The 18,858-nt window shown below is 44.3% G+C and overlaps 1 protein-coding gene across 1 annotated transcript in view; it reads right to left on the bottom strand.

Moving 5' to 3' along the window:
• ACTL6B (actin like 6B) overlaps positions 1-12,392 on the bottom strand; it is a 52,030-nt gene extending 39,638 nt beyond the window's left edge. The window contains exons 1-4 of the mRNA XM_030187782.1: positions 12,368-12,392; positions 6,979-7,055; positions 2,428-2,593; positions 784-884 (exon numbers count right to left, since the gene is read on the bottom strand). Coding sequence (XP_030043642.1) covers positions 784-884; positions 2,428-2,593; positions 6,979-7,055; positions 12,368-12,392 — 369 coding nt within the window. The remainder of the gene's footprint in view (positions 1-783; positions 885-2,427; positions 2,594-6,978; positions 7,056-12,367) is intronic.
• Positions 12,393-18,858: the final 6,466 nt, after the last annotated feature.

Consider the following 18,858-nt stretch of genomic DNA (forward strand, 5'->3'; position numbering starts at 1 on the left):
AATGATTTTAATAATAAACGAGTAGGCATGCAGTGTGTGCGGTCTCAGGAGCATCATTCATTGAGTCATGTTTCATTAAGAGAGACATGGCAGTAACCCAGGTTCAGTTAGACAGTGAAAAATTGAAAGTTTTCTTTTGTCCTTCTCTGTCCTACATCTCCAATGCCAAGTATGCCTCTGTTTTAGAAAGGTGCCCAGGAGTCCTTCCCTTGAACCCAAGACTGGGCAAAACCGCTAAGAGTCTTTTCATTGGGTAAAGAGACTTCTTTGTGGAAATGGGGGGGGGGGGGGGGGAGGAGATTAATTTTCTCATATGAAACAAAGCTCTCCCCATCCACAAACTCCTACCACCACTGGCAGAGATATCTAGTGAGAAATGTTATCAAGAACTTCCACTGGAAAAGCAATCTTCAATTAGTTATGATGAACAAGAGCCATAGGTTGGTTACTCTTGTACTGGTTATCAGCTCGCACAGTAAAGAATGTGGCCAAGAGTCACCTCTTAAGGCAAGAGCTCTCTCATTGGAACAACAAACTGAGAAATCTTTTTACAGTGCACTGGAACTCTTCCAAATACACAAGGCAATCTTCGTGTATCAGAATGAATGATTCCATGAATAAAAGTGCTGCTCCTTTGGCCCTACAAAGTCAAGAGGTCTTCCAGCAACACATTTACCACCAGACTAGGTAATGGACATCAGCTCTTATATTGGACAAGAGCCTTCCCACTTGAACAAAATGGTCACAAAGAAGACAGACACGTGGAAGGGAAGAGGTACATACCGGGGCCTCGGACATCAGCACAGGATGTAAGTTCGGTTCAGACTTGATGTGTTTGCTGTATGTGAGGTCCAGGATGGCCTGGAAACAGTCCCAGTCTTCAACTGTGCACCCCATGAGACAGAAAGAGGAAACAGGTAGGAGGTATAGAGGGGGAGGGGTATAGATATAAAAACAGAGCAGAAAGGAAGAGCAAGGCATGAGTTTAATTGAAAGGAGTGGGTTCAAAACAGAAAACACAGAAAAAGGGTGTATGGTTGGTATTGTTAGGGAGCAGAGCAGCAAATGAGTGTCTACAGAGAAAGAAAGATAAAAGCATGCAGACAGAAGATATGACTAAGAAAGAGACTGATAGCATGTAAATAGGCCGTATATCTAATGAGAGAGAGAGACAGCATGGGAAAAGGCCCTGTACCTGAGAGAGAAGGACAGAGCACTGATAGATCCTATGCCTGAGAGAGGGAGGGTGAGATCATGCAGACAGACCTTATAGAATGACAGCACTGATAGATCCTGTATCTGAGACGGAGGGTGAAAGGATGGAGACAGACCCTACAGAATGGCAGCACTGATATATCCTATACCTAAGAGGAAGGGTGAGAGCATGGAGATGGACCCTATAGAATGGCAGCACTCATAGATCCTGTACCTGAGAGAGGGAGTTGGAGAACATGGAGACAGACCCTATAGAATGACATCACTGATAGATCCTGTATCTGAGAGGGAGGTGAGAGCATAGAGACAGACTCTATAGGATAGCAGCACTGAAATATCCTATACCTAAGAGGAAGGGTGAGAGCATGGAGATGGACCCTATAGAATGGCAGCACTGATAGATCCTGCATCTGAGAGAGGGAGAGTGAGAACATGGAGATGGACCCTATAGAATGGCAGCACTGATTGATCCTGTACCTGAGAGAGGGAGATGGAGAACATGGAGACAGACCCTATAGAATGGCAGCGCTAATAGATCCTGTATCTGAGAGGGAGGTGTGAGCACAGAGACAGACTCTATAGGATGGCAGCACTGAAATATTCTATACCTGAGAGGGAGGGTGAGAGCATGGAGATGGACCCTATAGAATGGCAGCACTGATTGATTCTGTACCTGAGAGAGGGAGTTGGAGAACATGGAGACAGACCCTATAGAATGGCAGCGCTAATAGATCCTGTATCTGAGAGTATGACTACAGAGACACATTCTGTGCCCAAGATGGTAACAGCAATGAGGCAAACCCTTCTCCTAATAGAAAGAGAGACAGTATCAAGAGACTCTATGCTTGAGAAGCTGAGAGTGAAGCAGGAAAACAGATGCTGTTTCCGAGAGAGAGAGAGAGAGAGAGAGACAGCATGATGGCAGACCCCAGCCCTAAAAGGGTGACAGTCTGCAGACCAATCATACACATGAGAGAGAGAGAGCTTCTTTTCAGTTTGATCCAAGTGCAGTATGAAACATTAGATAGTCTTCCCCAAGTATCATCGGAGTGATGGAAAGACCTTTGTGTGAACAGCACAAAGCAGTGATAAAATCAAAACTACTCTGAAACCCTCAAGATAACCACTTTCCCCACTAATCCTGTTCTAGCGGGAAGGAAATTTGCCACAGATGGGGAGGAGGTCAAGCTGGCAGCTTTAGACACTGCTTACTCATTCCATTTTTTAGTGGCGAGATGACCTCGGTGTTCTCCCGTGGAACGTGGAGAGAGTTGGTATCGATGTAGTATGTTTTGCCAGCTTTTTTTTCCTTGTCTCCATCGATTTCCATCGCAGATTCGTCATGGACCAGGAGCCCAACAGTGGTTGGGAAGTCAGCCTGAAACATATGAACATTTGAAAATAGGTATTAAACTGGATTCTCTATGGTTCATGGCTATTTTTACTGGACTTGCATTGGAATGAGAGAAAAACTTTTTTGTACGTGAGGTTTGAAAACCTCCCAGGTTCATTCTCCAGATCTTCACTTCTTCATCTGCAGAACGGACCTATGTGGTTTCCTGATACCATGTTCAATATATATTTATTTATTAATCAAGATTAACTACCTTTATGTAGAGATTCACCCAAGGCAGTATGCAACAGGTATATATATATAATATATATAATAATTATATAACAGGTATATAATATAATATATAAGACAGAACCTGAAATATACTTCCCTACTTAATCCTTTCTAAATTTCATCCCTCTTCCAACCATCACAATATATTCTTCCTTTATTAACAACACGCTTTCCCAATACACACCCTCCTCCCATTCCCTACCTCTACCACCCTCCTCCCTTACCCATCTTACTTACCCACATTTAATTGTCCACCTCTTTATACACTATATTACAGCTGTCATCCATTCTATGTTATCTTGTAAACCTGTTATATTATGTAAGCCGCATTGAACCTGCTAATAAGTGGGAAAGCGCGGGGTATAAGTGTTACAAATAAATAAATAAATAATACACTTAGTGAAAAGTGTGGTGACTATCTTGCACCCTACCACAAAACTAAAGTGGATATGAGGCTGCAGGGAGAGGACCGAGCCATGAGACAAGCAGGTCAGGAGTGAGCCACTCAGGAGGAGTGAGCCATGGGATGGACAGGACAAAAGCAAAACATGGAAGAGGAGCAAGCTAAAGGCCAAGCCGAAGATCGGGTGTGAGCCATGCAGGAGGAACGAGCAATGGGTTGGTCAGGACAAAAGTGAAATATGGGAGACAAGCGAGCTACAGGACAAGCAGATAAGGATTGAGACATGCAGGAGGAGCGAGCCGTGGGAAAAGCAGATCAGGAGGAGTGAGCAGGAGACAAGTTCTGAGAGAAGAGGACATTTGTCTGGGTAAGCGAACATTATTTTGCTCTCTGCTTTGGAGATTTAAATATTGGGATAAGAGATATATTGTAGGTTTATTGATAGTTTGAATTTTTTTTTAATGCAAACTTTATTAACGAGTTTCCATAGTGTAAAACCCGCCTCAGGTGGCCTAATGGTCAGGACGCCCCTAACCCGATGCCTATATTAGGTGCTACTTGAGGATGTACATAACATTACATCACATTAGATTTCTAGACTGCCTAACCCATAAGTTTCTAGGCGGTTTACAATAAAATATAAAGAAAAAAAACAGGACAGAACATCGGAAATTACAATTATACCATAGAATTAGAAAGAAAAATTAACTAACAAATCTTTTAAAAAGAATAGTCTTCAGAGGTTTGCGAAAACTATCGTAACTATTCAAATCTTCCAGTTTTAAAGCAAGTGAATTCCAAATATTGGAAACCTGAGACATCGTCAACTGCTTAAAAAAAGCCAAATCTTGTTATGCCCTTAGGAGAAGGAACTGCAAAAGCAGAAGAATAATATGATCTTCTACTCTGCTTAAAATCGTTAAACTCCACTTGCTCTACTAAGTAGCTCGGAAGGTCTCTGGCTAAAATTTTAAATAAAATGCATGCAAATTTAAATAAAATTCTAGCTTCTATCGTCAACCAGTACAATTGTAAATAAAAACTGAGTAATATGATCATGGTTTCTTAAAGAGAAAATTAATCTCACTGCTGTATTTTGTACAGATTGCAATCTACGCGACTGACAGTTAGGAGCACCCAACAGCAGGAGACTGCAATAATCCAGCTTAGATAAAACTAAAGATGTGAACCGCTTTGATTGAAACCACAGAAAGGTGGTTTATCAAACCTACTACTACTACTTATCATTTCTATAGTACTATCAGACGTACGCAGCGCTGGACACTGACCAGGTAAGAGACAGCCCCTGCTCGACAGAGCTTACATTCGAATGAAGACAAACAGGACAAATAAGACAGTGATGTAGCCATGGGGGGCCTGGGCCCCCCCAAATTGGATCCAGGGCCCCAGATTTGGCTAAAACCAAGCATGCACGCGATGTGAGGGGAAGCAGGGCAGGCAATGCACAGAGAACAGCACTGGAGAAAGGCTTCAGCTGGCGGGGGTTGGGGACCCCTGTCAGCCAAGGTATATGGGGTTGTGGTGGGGCTGGGGTTGCAGCAGGGAGGGGGGCCAAACTGTGCCCCCCCCCCCACACACACACACTTTGGGCTCTAGACCCCCCAAATGTTGAGGTCTGGCTACGACACGGGTACTTGAACAAGTGAATAGGAGTTAGGAGTTAAAAGCAGCTTCAAAAAGGTGGACTTTTAGCTTAGATTTGAAGATGGCATACTCTCTAAGAGCACGTGTAAGCGGCATGGCGTGTAAATGTGTGGCACACTGGAGGGCATGGGCAGGGCTGCCACTTACATGCACAACTTAGAGAATACTGAAAGTTATGCACACCCTTGCTGTGTTGACATGACCACATTTATGCCAGCCAAACTATGAGCCCAGACAAAATTTGTGGGGGCCCAAGCCCCCGTGGCCCCCCGTAGCTACGCCCCTGGTGTCTGTGCCTTTCCTGCCTAGGTACCCTGTTGCAAGATTGCCCTCCACATCATATAAGCTTACAAGATGATTCTAGGTCAGTGGTTCCTAAATCCGGCCCTTGAGGGATGCAAACCAGTCAGCTTTTTAGGGTTTCCGTAATGAATATGCATGAGAAAGATTTACATACCCTGCCTCAACTGAACACAGCATATTCACTGTAGAAATCCTGAAAATCCAACAAAGTTAAGGTCCTAGAAGATTGGATTTAGGAACCTCCTGCTCAAGATCATGGGGGTGGGGGTGAGGGGTGGAGGGCAAACAACTGACTGGGTAAAATATACCTACATTTCTAAGGAAATTTGGAGCTACGATTCCAAAGGTGCAACAGGGGCAAGTTCTGTCCATTATGGTTGTGGTTCAAAAACCTGTCCTTGGGGAACCCCAGCCAGTCATTCTGGATCTCCACACTGAATATGCATGAGAGAAATTTGCATACAGTGGAAGCAGTGCATGCAAATCAATCTCATGAATATTCATTGTAGATATCTTGGAAACCTGACTGGCTGAGTTCCCCCAGGACAGGCTTGGGAACCGCTGCTTTATGGCATGCATAAGTACATATGCATGCTCTAGAGGGGCATAATCGAAATGGACACCCAAGTTTTGCTGAGGACATCCTCGCAAAACGTCCCGATAGAGGGGTGGGGAAACCCGTATTATCAAAACAAGATGAACGTCCATCTTTTGTTTCGATAATACGGTCGGGGACGCCCAAATCTTGACATTTAGGTCGTCCTTAGAGATGGTCGTCCCTAGTCTTGGTTGTTTCTGATTTTCGGCAATAATGGAAACCAAGGACGCCCATCTCAGAAATGACCAAATACAAGCCCTTTGGTCGTGGGAGGAGCCAGCATTCGTAGTGCACTGGAACCCCTGACATGCCATGACACCAACCGGGCACCCTAGGGGGCACTGTAGTGGACTTCAGAAATTGCTCCCAGGAACATAGCTCCCTTACCTTGTGTGCTGAGCCCCCCCCCCAACACCCCCAAAACCCACTCCCCACCACTGTACACCACTACCATAGCACTTACGGGTGAAGGGGGGCACCTAGATATGGGTACAGTGGGTTTCTGGTGAGTTTTGGAGGGCTCACATTTACCGCCACAAGTGTAACAGGTAGGGGGGGGGATGGGCCTGGGTCTGCCTGCCTGAAGTGCACTGCACCCACTAAAACTGCTTCAGGGACCTGCATACTGCTGTGATGGACCAGAGTATGACATTTGAGGCTGGCATAGAGGTTGGCACAAAAGATTTTTAAAGTTGTGGGAGGGGGTTAGTAACCACTAGGGGAGTAAGGGGAGGTGATATCCGATTCTCTCCGGTGGTCATCTGGTCAGTTCGGGCACGTTTTGTGGCTTGGTCATAAAAAAACAGGACCAGGTAAAGTTGTCCAAGTGCTCGACAGGGACGCCGTTTTTTTTCCATTATGGGTCGAGGACGTCCATGTGTTAGGCACGCCCAAGTCCCGCCTTCACTACGCCTCTGACATGCCCCCGGGAACTTTGGTCATCCCCGCGACGGCAAGCAGTTGGGGACGCACAAAATCAGCTTTTGATTATGCCGATTTGGGCGACCCTGTGAGAAGGACGCCCATCTTCCGATTTGTGTCGAAAGATGGGCGTCCTTCTCTTTCAAAAATAAGCCTGCGTCCAGAGGCGGCATCATGAGCACTTCCTCTCCTCCAAGCATGAATGCATGAGAAGGATGAGATATATGTACAAAGCATGCTCAATACCTTGGGGCAGTCTTCTCCAGCATAACCGGTCCGTATAGAGAAGGAGCCGATGTCAAACACAAGCGCACCCACTTCATCTACCAAGAGAGAGAAATACAGAATTAAAGCTTGACTACAATGCATTCTCAGGGATATGCATTCACCTTTCTCACACATTCTGTCCAAACACTAGACCGCAACAGCTGGAGGTACTGCAGGGAAGGAGTGAGGTGTACTGCCACTTCTATACTGGAATAACAGATGCTGCAGAAATGAGGTACATCGGCAGGAATGAGATGCATTGGCAATTTGGCCCAGCTATATGTGGGCCTTTCAGTACCAGAACAGCAGGAGGTGCTGCAGGGTAAGAATGAAGAGCATTAGCCCAGTTGTATGTGGGGCTCTCAGTACAGGAATAGCAGGGGGTGCTGCAGAGCAGGAATGAGGTGCACTGGCACAGCTGTATGTGAAGCAGCTAGTACTGGAATAGCAGGAGGTGCTGCAGGGCAGGAATAAAGCAGAAGTACCAACTAGATCTTCAGTATATCAGCATTTCTTCTCCTTGGTTCTAGTGCATTCTCCTAGGTTTTCTTTCTTTATTGATCTTATATAGTTTACTTTTCAAGTTTTCATACTTTTCTGGAATATTTTTTACTGCGGCCACATCTCCCAATTTAAAACATTTTCCTTCCCGTGCTTTAACTGCTTGCTGTGTATTTCTGCTTTACATAGATCGGTGCAAGACCCGCCTGGGGCTGTCATGAAGATCCACCCTTCAAATCTTTGTGCTGTATTCATGCATTATCTAGTATCAGTATGACATCTGCTTGGGACTCTGATGAAGATCCACTTTTCAGCTGTCTGTCCTGTGTTCATGCATTATGTGTATCAGAGTGATGCCTAAAAAGGGAAAGGGGCTGTGATGACAATCTGCACAGCGGCATCCTCTGATTTATTCAGATTATAATGGCAGCAACAACCAGGAAGGGGGCCCTTTCAAAAAGTATTCTGAAAATAGTGAGGGCCAGAACAAGATTAAGGCATAGGTTAACTAGCCATGTGCTAGCCCCCCCCCCCCAAACTAAAATGCCACCACCCAGCCTAGAGCCTGTATTTGCGCAAATCAGACACCTCCCCAGAGATTGACTGCAGACCACAGGGTGTGAGGTTGTGGCACTTGATTTGTCCTTCTCCCAATACTGGCGTCCAGCATGGCCTGCCTCATGCAGAACAGATTGTGCACATAATTTGTGTCATCACATCATGATAAAGCTGTCAGCATGATGTTGTATCAGGGTGTCAGAGTCACCATCCTGTGACATCATAACTTATGTGTATAAGTTGTCTAGGGCCCAATAAGCCAAGTTACTTACCTGTAGCAGGGGTTCTCTGTGGACAGTGGGCTACAAGTCCTCTCAACATGGGTGACATCGCTAATGGAGCCCATTTGGAAAGCTACTCTAGCTTAATCATTCTAAAAGCTTTCGAACCGCCTGCCACTGTCATGCAGGACCACCACAGTCGAGTTATTAGTCAAGAGTAGAATGCAACTACTTGGGGAGGTGGGTGGGTATTGTGAAGCTTTGTATCCCGTTGTCCACAGAGAACACCTGCTACAGGTAAGTAACTTGATTTTCTCCAACATCAAACAGAATAGGAAGTCCTGATAGCACTGGATTCCCTAGGCACAGGCTGCCTTCAGCAGAAAACAAGGGGAAACAATAAGACGGCCTGGCCCTTTATTCTCTTGGAAGGTGTTCCGGAACAGAAAAGAAACGGGCCTGGGAAAGATGCAGCGAACTCTAATCTTCAAAGAGATTATGGAAGACTGTGTGGCCAAACCTACCGTAGCATCATGAGTCCTTTTCTAAGCAGTAATTGGCTATGAAAATATGAATAGGTATCCATGTTGCAGCTCTGCAGATATCCTCCATAGAAGCTGATCTCAGGTGGGCTACCAAAGCCTTCCTGGGTATCAGCAAAGGAACTGCAGTCTACAAGCCAAATGGATAGAGTGCATTTGTTGATAGCTACCCCCATAGCTAAGGCAGCATTTTTCAATCAGTGTGCCATGGCTGGTCCGCAGGTGTGCCACAGGAGTTGAGGGTCATTTATTAGCAGGACCAGCTTAATTTGTGCTGGAATGGAGTGTACGTTTTTAAAGTTTTCTTGTCTCTAGCAGTTGGTGCCAGCGAACAGCCTGCTCGTCCCAACCCCAGAGCTTTCTCTCTGATGTAACTTCCTGCTTCCACATAGGTGAGAAACAGGAAGTTACGTCAGAGAAAAGGCTCCAGGGTTGGCACAAGTAGGTTATGAATTGCTGCTCACTGCTGCTGACCACCACAGACAAGAACCTTTTTTAAAGGTACATGGGGGGGGGGGGGGAGCAAGAGAGACAAGAGAAGATGCCTGGTCGCTGGTTGGAGAAGGAACAGGAGGGAGAGATGCTGAACTATTTGTGAGGGTTGGGGGGAAGAGAAGGTAAATGCTGGACTATTTCTTTTGGGGGGGGAGGGGAAGAAAGTAAAATGTTGAACCATGTGTGGGGGTGGGAGAAGGTAAAATGCCAGATCATGTATGGGGATAGGGTGGGCTACAAGGTAAAATGCTGGACCATTTGTGGGGGTGTTCCTTGACAATTTTAGCGGCATATAAGTGTGCTGTGAGATGAAAAGGGTTGAAAATTTCTGGGTTAAGGACTTTAATCTGCTAACGCTCTCTTGCAATCCTATGTATGTAGTGTGCTTTAACTTTTGTGGAAGTGAAACCTGGTAAAATATTGACAGGATTATAGACTGATTATGATGGAAAACTGACACTGCCTTTGGAAGACATGTAGGACAAGTGCGCAGAACCACCACACACACACACACACTCACACTCACACACTCACACTCACACACACGCTCACACACCTCACACACACACACACCTCACACCCACACACCTTTGCAGAGATGGTAGGTTCCCCAGTTCCAGGCTGGAGATTTTGGGTAGTCCTGGATTTCTGTCAAACCCATCCTGGTGCATTATGAAACTCGCAACACTGATTTCAATGGCAGGATCAGGTACAACAAATCCCACACTGCTTTGAGATGTAATTTCAAAACAGGACTGGCCAAAATGTTGCCAGCCTGGAACCAGGTAACTTGGCATCTCTGTTGCTGTAATCTTTAGTAGAAGATGGATCACTTAGCAGAGCCTGGAGCTCAATTGACTTTGCATGCAGAAGGAACTTTCATCAACTGGGCTAAAACAATGTTGATGTTCCATAAACTGCAAGAGGCTTGATGGGAGGCTTCGATAGAAGCAAACCCTGCACAAAGCAAACAACTAAAAGCTGTACTGGGACAGGGTTACTTTCTACATGATGGTGCTAAGCACCAGCTGCACTAAGGTGTACCCTAACCGAATGGATCATAGCAGAGAGCAAACCTCTTCCATTTGACCCATTAAAACCTTCTAGTGGAATCTCTCCTGAAAACCAGAAGTACTTGTGAAACAGTTTCAGGAAAATTCAGGGAAGCTACAACTGTTCTCTCAACATCCAACCTGTGAAGGCAAGGGACTCGATGATGGAATACAGTAGGAGTACCCTTGTCCTCTTGAGAAGTATTGGATGCCAGGTCTTGGATCCTTGAAGGCTGTTGTGCCACCTCCAATTATGAGGAAGATGAGTGGTCCTCAGGTCATGGGCATGTCAAGGATATCAATGACATTGTTGCTTTAGTACTCTGATGAGGTGCGATGTTGATATGTACCAGCCTCCACCTGGTGTTTGGCATCACAAGCCCTTGACGTCAATGAAGTTGGGGATGACTCCTTCCCCTTCTTCAGGGGAAGCATCTATGGATGCTTAGTGTCGAGGGTGAATGAAGCACCCTCAAAGCCAATGTGTCCCCAGTATCTAATGCAGCTCTGGGACCCACGGAGACCAATTCTTCCAATGCTGAAGTTGATGGACCAAGTTTATCGGCACCAAAAATTAGCTTATGCTGCTTCTCATGACCATAAAGAGCTCTTTTGGACATCTGTGAACACACTTTACAGCAAAAGAGTTAATGGTCAGGCCCCAGGCATTGAAGGCACCAATTATGAGTATCTGTATGGTCCTGTTGCACTAAGTGCACTTCTTACAGCTACTGGGGGCTTTTTTTTTCTGGGCTATGTCATCCAGAAAAATAGCCAAAGGGAAATTTGATTTTTGAACAATGTTTGACTGGGCTGAGGCCTATACTGGGCTGAGCATGGAAAATAAAGGAAACTTTAAAATGTCTGAAAGCAATCTAAGGTGCTGTTGGTAAAAGTGCCACTGACCCGCAGAAACTTACTGAAGTCCATTTTGAAACTTGAAAGGATGTCTGGATGCAAGCACTGGTGATGCACAACCGAAGGCGAAAGCAGGAGGTGGGACACGCATGTGCAGTGAGGCAGCTCAAGAGATTTTAGTATGACTAAGTTGGAATAGCTCCCTTTGCAGTCTCCACTGACATCACCCATGCTATGAGGGCTTGCTAGCAAAGAAGGGAAAACCAGTTTGTTGGCATGTAAAACAAAACGATCGAACAAAAACAGTGTTAGTATAACTGATATACCATGTGCTGACAGGAGGATGGAACCTGTGGATGTTTTGAGCCTGATCATTTTCTCTTCCGAGATCTAATACTGTCTGCTAGAAACAAATATCCGAAAAGAACTTGCCATGGCCTGACAGTGTCCTATGTGCCACTGGAATCTCTTTCAGTTCCCTCCACCCCAAGTGGTCCTTTTTTTCATTTTGTCAGATAATAACCTGACTTTTCCTCCACCTGAAATCTGACAGCCAGGGTCACAAAAAGAAGAAAGCTGAATGGGCAGCACTCCCCTCCGAATACAAATGCTGACGGCTTTGCATCCCTGCCAAAACGATTCCTTCTCTCTCGTTTCATCAGTCTCAGCAGACACCCGGCAATGGTAATGGGGCAAAGAGAAACAAGCATTTGGGCTGTACACCAACACAGAGAGACCAATCTGCCTAGAATCCAGCCAAGCCTGCTGCAGATTTGCAAGGGGAGAGGAAAAAGCCTGTACGATATCCAGCATAAAGCAGAGACTGGGGATTAAAATGTGAAGAAGGGGGCCACTCCCAGGATTTTCCTTGTTCAATTATTTTTTTGAAAGCAAACAGCCTCTCAAGTGCAGCAGAGCCCGTAAGAGCCCCTTGATAAGAAACTGGCAGCACTGAGCACACTGATGATTTAAATCCTTTCTCCTCCGATTCTCACATCTTCAGCAACAAAGGATGCTGAAGACACTCAGACAATCATATATTACACAAATGCATATAAACAGATATTTGTATACATGTGAATAGAAGTCATTTTTGTGATGTAATTAAACAGAAAAATAAAAATAGCTCTGAAATCCTTACCACCACCGTAGACACCCCCGCTCATTTCTGACTTGAGTTGGATGCTGCAGAGACTGGATTCCAAGCCTCAGCTCTACCAAGGAGGGGAGAAGGGGGAGTAATGGACCACAGGGCATCAGCCGGGACCAATGGTAGCATGAGCTTGCAGGAGGCGGAGCCAGGTGTGCTTCATTGGCCAGCTGCCCAGACAATACCCAGGACAAAACTCCAATCTTAAAGGAGCCCATGCCATGCCCCATTTGTAAATGAAAACTATTCAGAGCATTATATACTTACAGAGGCCTGCTGGCTCCAGGTCATCAGGGATAGGTCGTGCCAGTCCTGGTTTTGTCCTTCCCCTCTCCTGCATCCATGGGTCACATAGTCTTTAGGAAAAGCAGGGGCAACATATCTAAAAATGCACCCCAAGGGTTAAAACTATGACTAGTCTAATGAACTGGTGCTTATCCAATATCTTTTTTTGTAAGGGGTGGCAGTTGGTAAAGAAATTAAACCAAACAGTGAATTTTCTTATCCAAAATGGCAGGTAATACGTCCCAGTAATAATAACTACAGGTGCCAGTTTTGTGGTACGGTGGCAGCTTGAGCACCCTCATATAAACAAAATGTTTTCAATGTGTCCAGGGAACAGCAATTTGCATTTAGTATTCCCAATTATTTTGAAACAGCAGCTCCTATGCTGCTAAAGCTGTACAAATCACTAACATCAGGGCCGGTCTTAGGGCGAGGCGACCGCATAGGGCCTCGCGCTCAAGGGGGCCCCGCGCGGCGCGCCTCTGCCCCGCCCCCGACCGCCCAAGTTCCAGTCCCCCTCCCTCTGAATTTTAAAAGTTACCTCGTCGGGTTACAGGCAGCGGCAGGAGTGAAAAGCGTGCGACCTCAGCTGCTTGGCGCTTTAGGAGCCTTCTTTTCCCTCTCTCAGCTCTGATCCCGCCCTCATGGGGCGGAGCTTGGGTGGAGCTAGGGTGGGGCGGAGCTGGGGTGGGGCCCCATCAAATTGGTCTGCACAGGGCCCCGCACTTGCTAAGACCGGCCCTGACTAACATAATAACATTTGTATTTTTAAATGTCTTCTTGAGGACTTCAGGCTAATATATCAGATATTTCTGAGAAAGTATGTGATAATTAATGTAAACGTAAACTCACAGAGAACTTAATCAGATCCACGTTATCATTATTCGGGGGGAAAAGGCACCTCAGTTGTCACAAGATGTCAACCACCAACTTTTTTTTTTATGTTGGTGAGACACAGCGTATCTTTAGCGACAATTCAATCACTGGTCCAAAAAATAACCAAAAACAAGTGAAGAGGATCCAGTTTTCAGCGGTGGTCCGTATTTTTGTTGGATAATTAATAAAGAAGAGCCTCTGATGAAGAAATTGGCGAAATGGGCAACTGTCAGGATCTTTCTTTTGTGATAGGTGCCATACTGTTCTAATCCTCATATGTGAACTGTTTTTTTTCTTTTTAAATGATAGTAAAATTAACAAATGAACAATGAAAAATATGAAGCAAATGTTCATGTTTTGTGAAGAAATTTTGTTTATTGCAAAGTTTGAATAAACAAAATTGTTTTGGGCAAAGACATGCTTCAGATTCAAGATGGCGCTATGCACCCGACGTGTGCTGTGTCTCTCCTCTCCTGCCAAAGTTTTCTTCACGGTGCTGAAACACAGGGATAGGCTGGCGGCTGGAGCCTCACTGCGACCACCCCCACAGGTTGCAGGTGTTATAGATTCTTTTGTGGTGAGACCTCAGATTCCGTGTCAGTTGGAAGGCAGCCTGCTTGAGACGCCCGCGGTTAGTGGAGACCCGGTGGCGCTCTTAGGGCTGGACATCACTCTGAGTCCCAACTGTAGAACTCCTCCCATGCGGCCGCAGAGCAGCAGTTTGCCGCTGTAGGTGTCTCTGACTCCACTCGGGAAGTGGAGTAGAGTCAGTTCACCAGGAGGCTCTGAATCAATCGTCAGTCGATTGTTCCGGATCCCCAAGCAACAGTAGCGGGTTCATCTCTACCTGCAGGAGAGCCGAGTACCGCGGAAAGTGAGCAAGAAGTGGTTTCTTCAGCTCAGGAGCAGGTATCTTCTCCACAATGTCCTTCTTTTCTTTTTGCTAAGCCTTCTGAAGTGACTCTTGACAATTTGTGGGCTCTGATTGGGAACCCGGGTAAGGCTTTGTGCCACTAGCACAAGGAATCTGTAGAATTCTAACCACACAAGACAACAACAAGTTCTACATAAATAATCTGTATCAGAAGGGTCACCCAAATATTAAAAAGTGGAGAAAAAAAGGCCTCAGAGGACAAAAGGAGACACAGCTATTCATAAGGCAAGCCTTCAATATATAGGTGGCTCACAATAATGATCAGTCATTAAAAAAAATTTCACTAATATATGGACCAAAACAGCCCTTAAGTAGCAATAACACTTGCTTGACTTGAAAATTATATACAGTTCTCAGTTGCCCACTTACACATTACTCCACAGTACTTATCTTGGTATAATCACAATATTTATTTATTTTATTTGTTGCATCTGTATCCCACATTTTCCCTCCTATTTGCAGGCTCAATGTGGCTTACATAATACCGTAAAGGTGATCGCCAATGCCGGTATGAACAAATATAGAGTGATGTTGTGGTAAAGTGAAGTTCCTGTGTGACGGACACATACGCGACCAGTTTCTCATACATCTGCACACAGCTATGGAACGCACTACCGAAGGCCATAAAAACAATGCAAGACCTAACCATCTTCTGAAGGCTACTAAAAACAGATCTTTTCAAGAAGGCATACCATAATCATCCATCTTAAACACTAAATAATAACACTACACAAGATCTATACAAATCCAAAAGCCTATCATATGATTGATTACCCTCCTTGCTACCTATATTTAAGCACTACCACTTTAAACCTCTTGTCGAATAGAATCTCTTTATAGTCGATGACCTAATGTATGTCACAATCCAATTTATTACTCAGGAACCTTTATGCAATACCATAATGTATTCTTCTTTACCATGCATGTATGCACATGATATACAAATATACCATGATCTTGTCCATGTATGTTACCATGTATGAATGCACCTTAACGTTATACCACTTATTACTCAGGAACCTTTATGCAATACCATAATGTATTCTTCTTCACCATGTATGTATGCACATGGTATGTAAACATACCATGATCTGTTCCATGAATGACATCATGCATGTATGCACCTTAACGCTATACCATTTGTAACTCTGTTACCAGGAAATGGCAAGCGCCATTACGGCAAATGTAAGCCACATTGAGCCTGCAAATAGGTGGGAAAATGTGGGGTACAAATGCTACAAATAAATAAAATAAAATTGGGGAATCGTAGGGAGGAAGAGTTAAGTTAAGTCCAGTATGAGCTTTGGTTTTGTTGTGTTGCAGGGTTAAGGCATTTAAGTTGAATCGTTAGGGTATGCCTTTTTGAACAGGTTAGTTTTTAGTAATTTCCGGAAGTTTAGGTGGTCATATGTTGTTTTCACGGTGCTTGTTAATGCGTTCCATAGTTGTGTGCTTATATAGGAGAAGCTGGATGCATAGGTCTATGAGGTCTGTCATGTATCCCGGGGCTTCGCCGTAGATGATTTTATGAACCAGGGTGCAGATTTTGAATGCAATACATTCTTTGATTGGGAGCCAGTGCAGTTTTTCTCCTAGGGGTTTGGCGCTTTCGAATCTCGTTTTTCCAAATATAAGCCTGGCTGCTGTGTTTTGAGCAGTTTGGAGTTTCTTTATGATTTGTTCTTTGCATCCCACATAGATTCCATTGCAGTAGTCTAGATGGCTTAGTACCATAGATTGTACCAAGTTACGAAATATTTCCCTCGGGGAAAAAAGGTTTCACTCGTTTGAGTTTCCACATTGAGTGGAACATTTTCTTTGTTGTAGCTTTCACTTGGCTCTCTAGCATGAGATTTCGGTCGATTGTAACTCCGAGAATTTTCAAGCTGTCTGAGATAGGGAGGGTGTTATCTGGGGTGGTTATGTTGGTGGGTTTGTTCGTGTTATATTGGGATGAGAGGATGAGACAGTGTGTTTTTTCTGTGTTAAGTTTTAGTTGAAATGCATTCGCCCATGAGTTCATGATGTTCAAGCTGAGTTTGATTTCATTGGTGATTTCTGTTAGATCATGTTTGTTAGGGATGTATATTGTGACGTCGTCTGTGTAAATGAAAGGGTTAAGGTCTTGGTTGGATAAGGACTTGGCTAGTGGGGTCATCATTAGGTTGAAAAGGGGTGGTGATAGTGGTGATCCTTGGGGTACTCCACAGTCTGCTTTCCATGGTAATGATATGTTCGAATTTGATTTCACTTGATATGTTCTAATAGTTAAGAAACCCTTGATCCAGCTAAGTACACTTCCACCAATCCCGAAGTATTCTAAGATGCTTAGCAGTATATTATGGTTTACCATGTTGAACGCACTAGATATGTCGAATTGTAGGAGTACACTTTTGCCTGTTGCAATTTCTTGTTTGAATTTGACTAAGAGATTAATTATTACTGTTTCGGTGCTGTGGATGGAGCAAAATCCTGATTGTGATTCGTGTAGTATTGAGAATTTGTTTATGTAGTCAGTAAGTTGTTTGGTTACCATGCTTTCCATCAGTTTGACTACCAGTGGGATTGATGTTACTGGGCGGTAGCTAGTGATTTCGTTTGATTTTTTCTTGGGATCTTTTGGTATTGGGGTGAGTAGGATGTTGCCATTTTCCTTAGGGAAGAGAACATGTTGAAGCATGTAGTTTAAGTGGGATGTGAGGTCTGCCTTGAAGCGGTGGGGAGCGGATTTTATTAGGTAACTGGGGCAGGTATCCAATTTACAGTGAGTCTTGGAGAACTTGTTAATCGCTTGGTTAACTGTTTCAGCGGTGAGGAGAGCGAAGTTTGTCCATAATCTGTCCGCTGGGTATTCACCTAGGGTTGGGTCCATACACTCAATGAAGTTTTATATGTGGGTGATGTTCTGAGGTAGCGTGTTACGTAGATTTACAATTTTTTCATTGAAGTATTTGGCAAGTTTGTCTGCAGATGGGATGTCTGTGTTGGTTGTGGTGACCAAGGTGATGTCTAGTAGTTTGTTCACAAGTTGGTATAATTTTTTCGTGTCTTTGTAGTCAGGCCCTATTTTGGTTTTGTAGTATAACCTTTTGGCTTGTCTTATTGCATATTTGTATTTTCTTTGAGTTTGTTTCCATGCATTGAGTGTTTGTGTTCTTCGTTGTACCATGGTATCGAGTTATGTCTACGTGAAGTTCTTGTTTGTAAGGGTGCTATTTCGACTAATACGTTTTTGCATCTTTTATCCCAATCTGACAGTATGTAGCGTCCGTTTGTGCTGTCCATTCATTTTTGTACATCTGTTGCCAGAATGTTTCCGAGTCTATTTGGCCTCTTGTACTGTAGGTTGTGTGTTCTTGTATATGATATGAACCCTTTTCTGCCAGAGTAGGGATAGGTTTAGTTTGTAGTGGTCTGACCATGGTGTGTTTGTCCATTTAATATCTGATATTATTAGGTTCTGGTCTGTGGACAGTTTGTGTGAGATAAGGTCGACTGTGTGCCTTTGACATGGGTTGCTTGAATGTGTGGCCATTTAAGGTCCCATAAGTGGAGGAATTCCTTGCATTCGCATACGTTGGTAGAGTTTGGGTCTTCTAGGTGAAGGTTGATGTCTCCCAATACTAGTATATTGGGGTCGGTTACACAGGTGTTTAATATGAAGTCCATGAAGTGTGATTGGCATTTGTTCCAATTACCTGGTGGTCTATAAAACAAGACACAGTTTAGGTGGTCAAGCACGGTAGTGTGGTGGATTCTAATTAAGGTGATTTCAAGTTGGGATGTTATGGACTCGGCAGTGGTTACGGTGGTGAAGTGGGATTGATGGATTAGTGCTCTGCCTCCGCCTCTCTTTTCCTTTCTGATCCAGTGAGTGATTTTGTATCCCAGGGGGCACATAGGTCTAGGATTATAGGGTCCTTTTGATCATGGATCCAGGTTTCATTGATGAAAAGCAGGTCGAGGTTTTCTGACATGATCCAGTCTGTTATTATTGCTGCTTTATTTACTACGGATCTGGCATTGATGTAACCCACTTTAATTTTTTGATAAGGGTCATCTATGTTCAGTGTTATGTGGATTTTTGTCAGTTGTCATTTCTTTGTTGTTGTGGGTTTGTTATGACTTTTCTTTCCCTAATGTTGAGGTTGTCCGCATGTTGGTGTTCTTCCTTTGCTTTGGTTATTGCCAGTTTGGTGAGGTGTGGTGTATCTGGTCAGACTTTGATGGTTATGTAGTATGGGTATGATGTTGCTTTCAGCGAGTGGAGTGGTTAGTGTTAGGTGGATCAAAGATAAGGAGTAGATTGTTAGGAGCAGTTTGCCGGTGTTCATTATGGTATCAATTCGCTTAGGGCTGCTAGTAGGCCATGTTAGATGGGGTGTGG

Source organism: Microcaecilia unicolor, chromosome 14 (genome assembly GCF_901765095.1).
Source record: "Microcaecilia unicolor chromosome 14, aMicUni1.1, whole genome shotgun sequence".
Classification (NCBI taxonomy): Eukaryota; Metazoa; Chordata; class Amphibia; order Gymnophiona; family Siphonopidae; genus Microcaecilia; species Microcaecilia unicolor.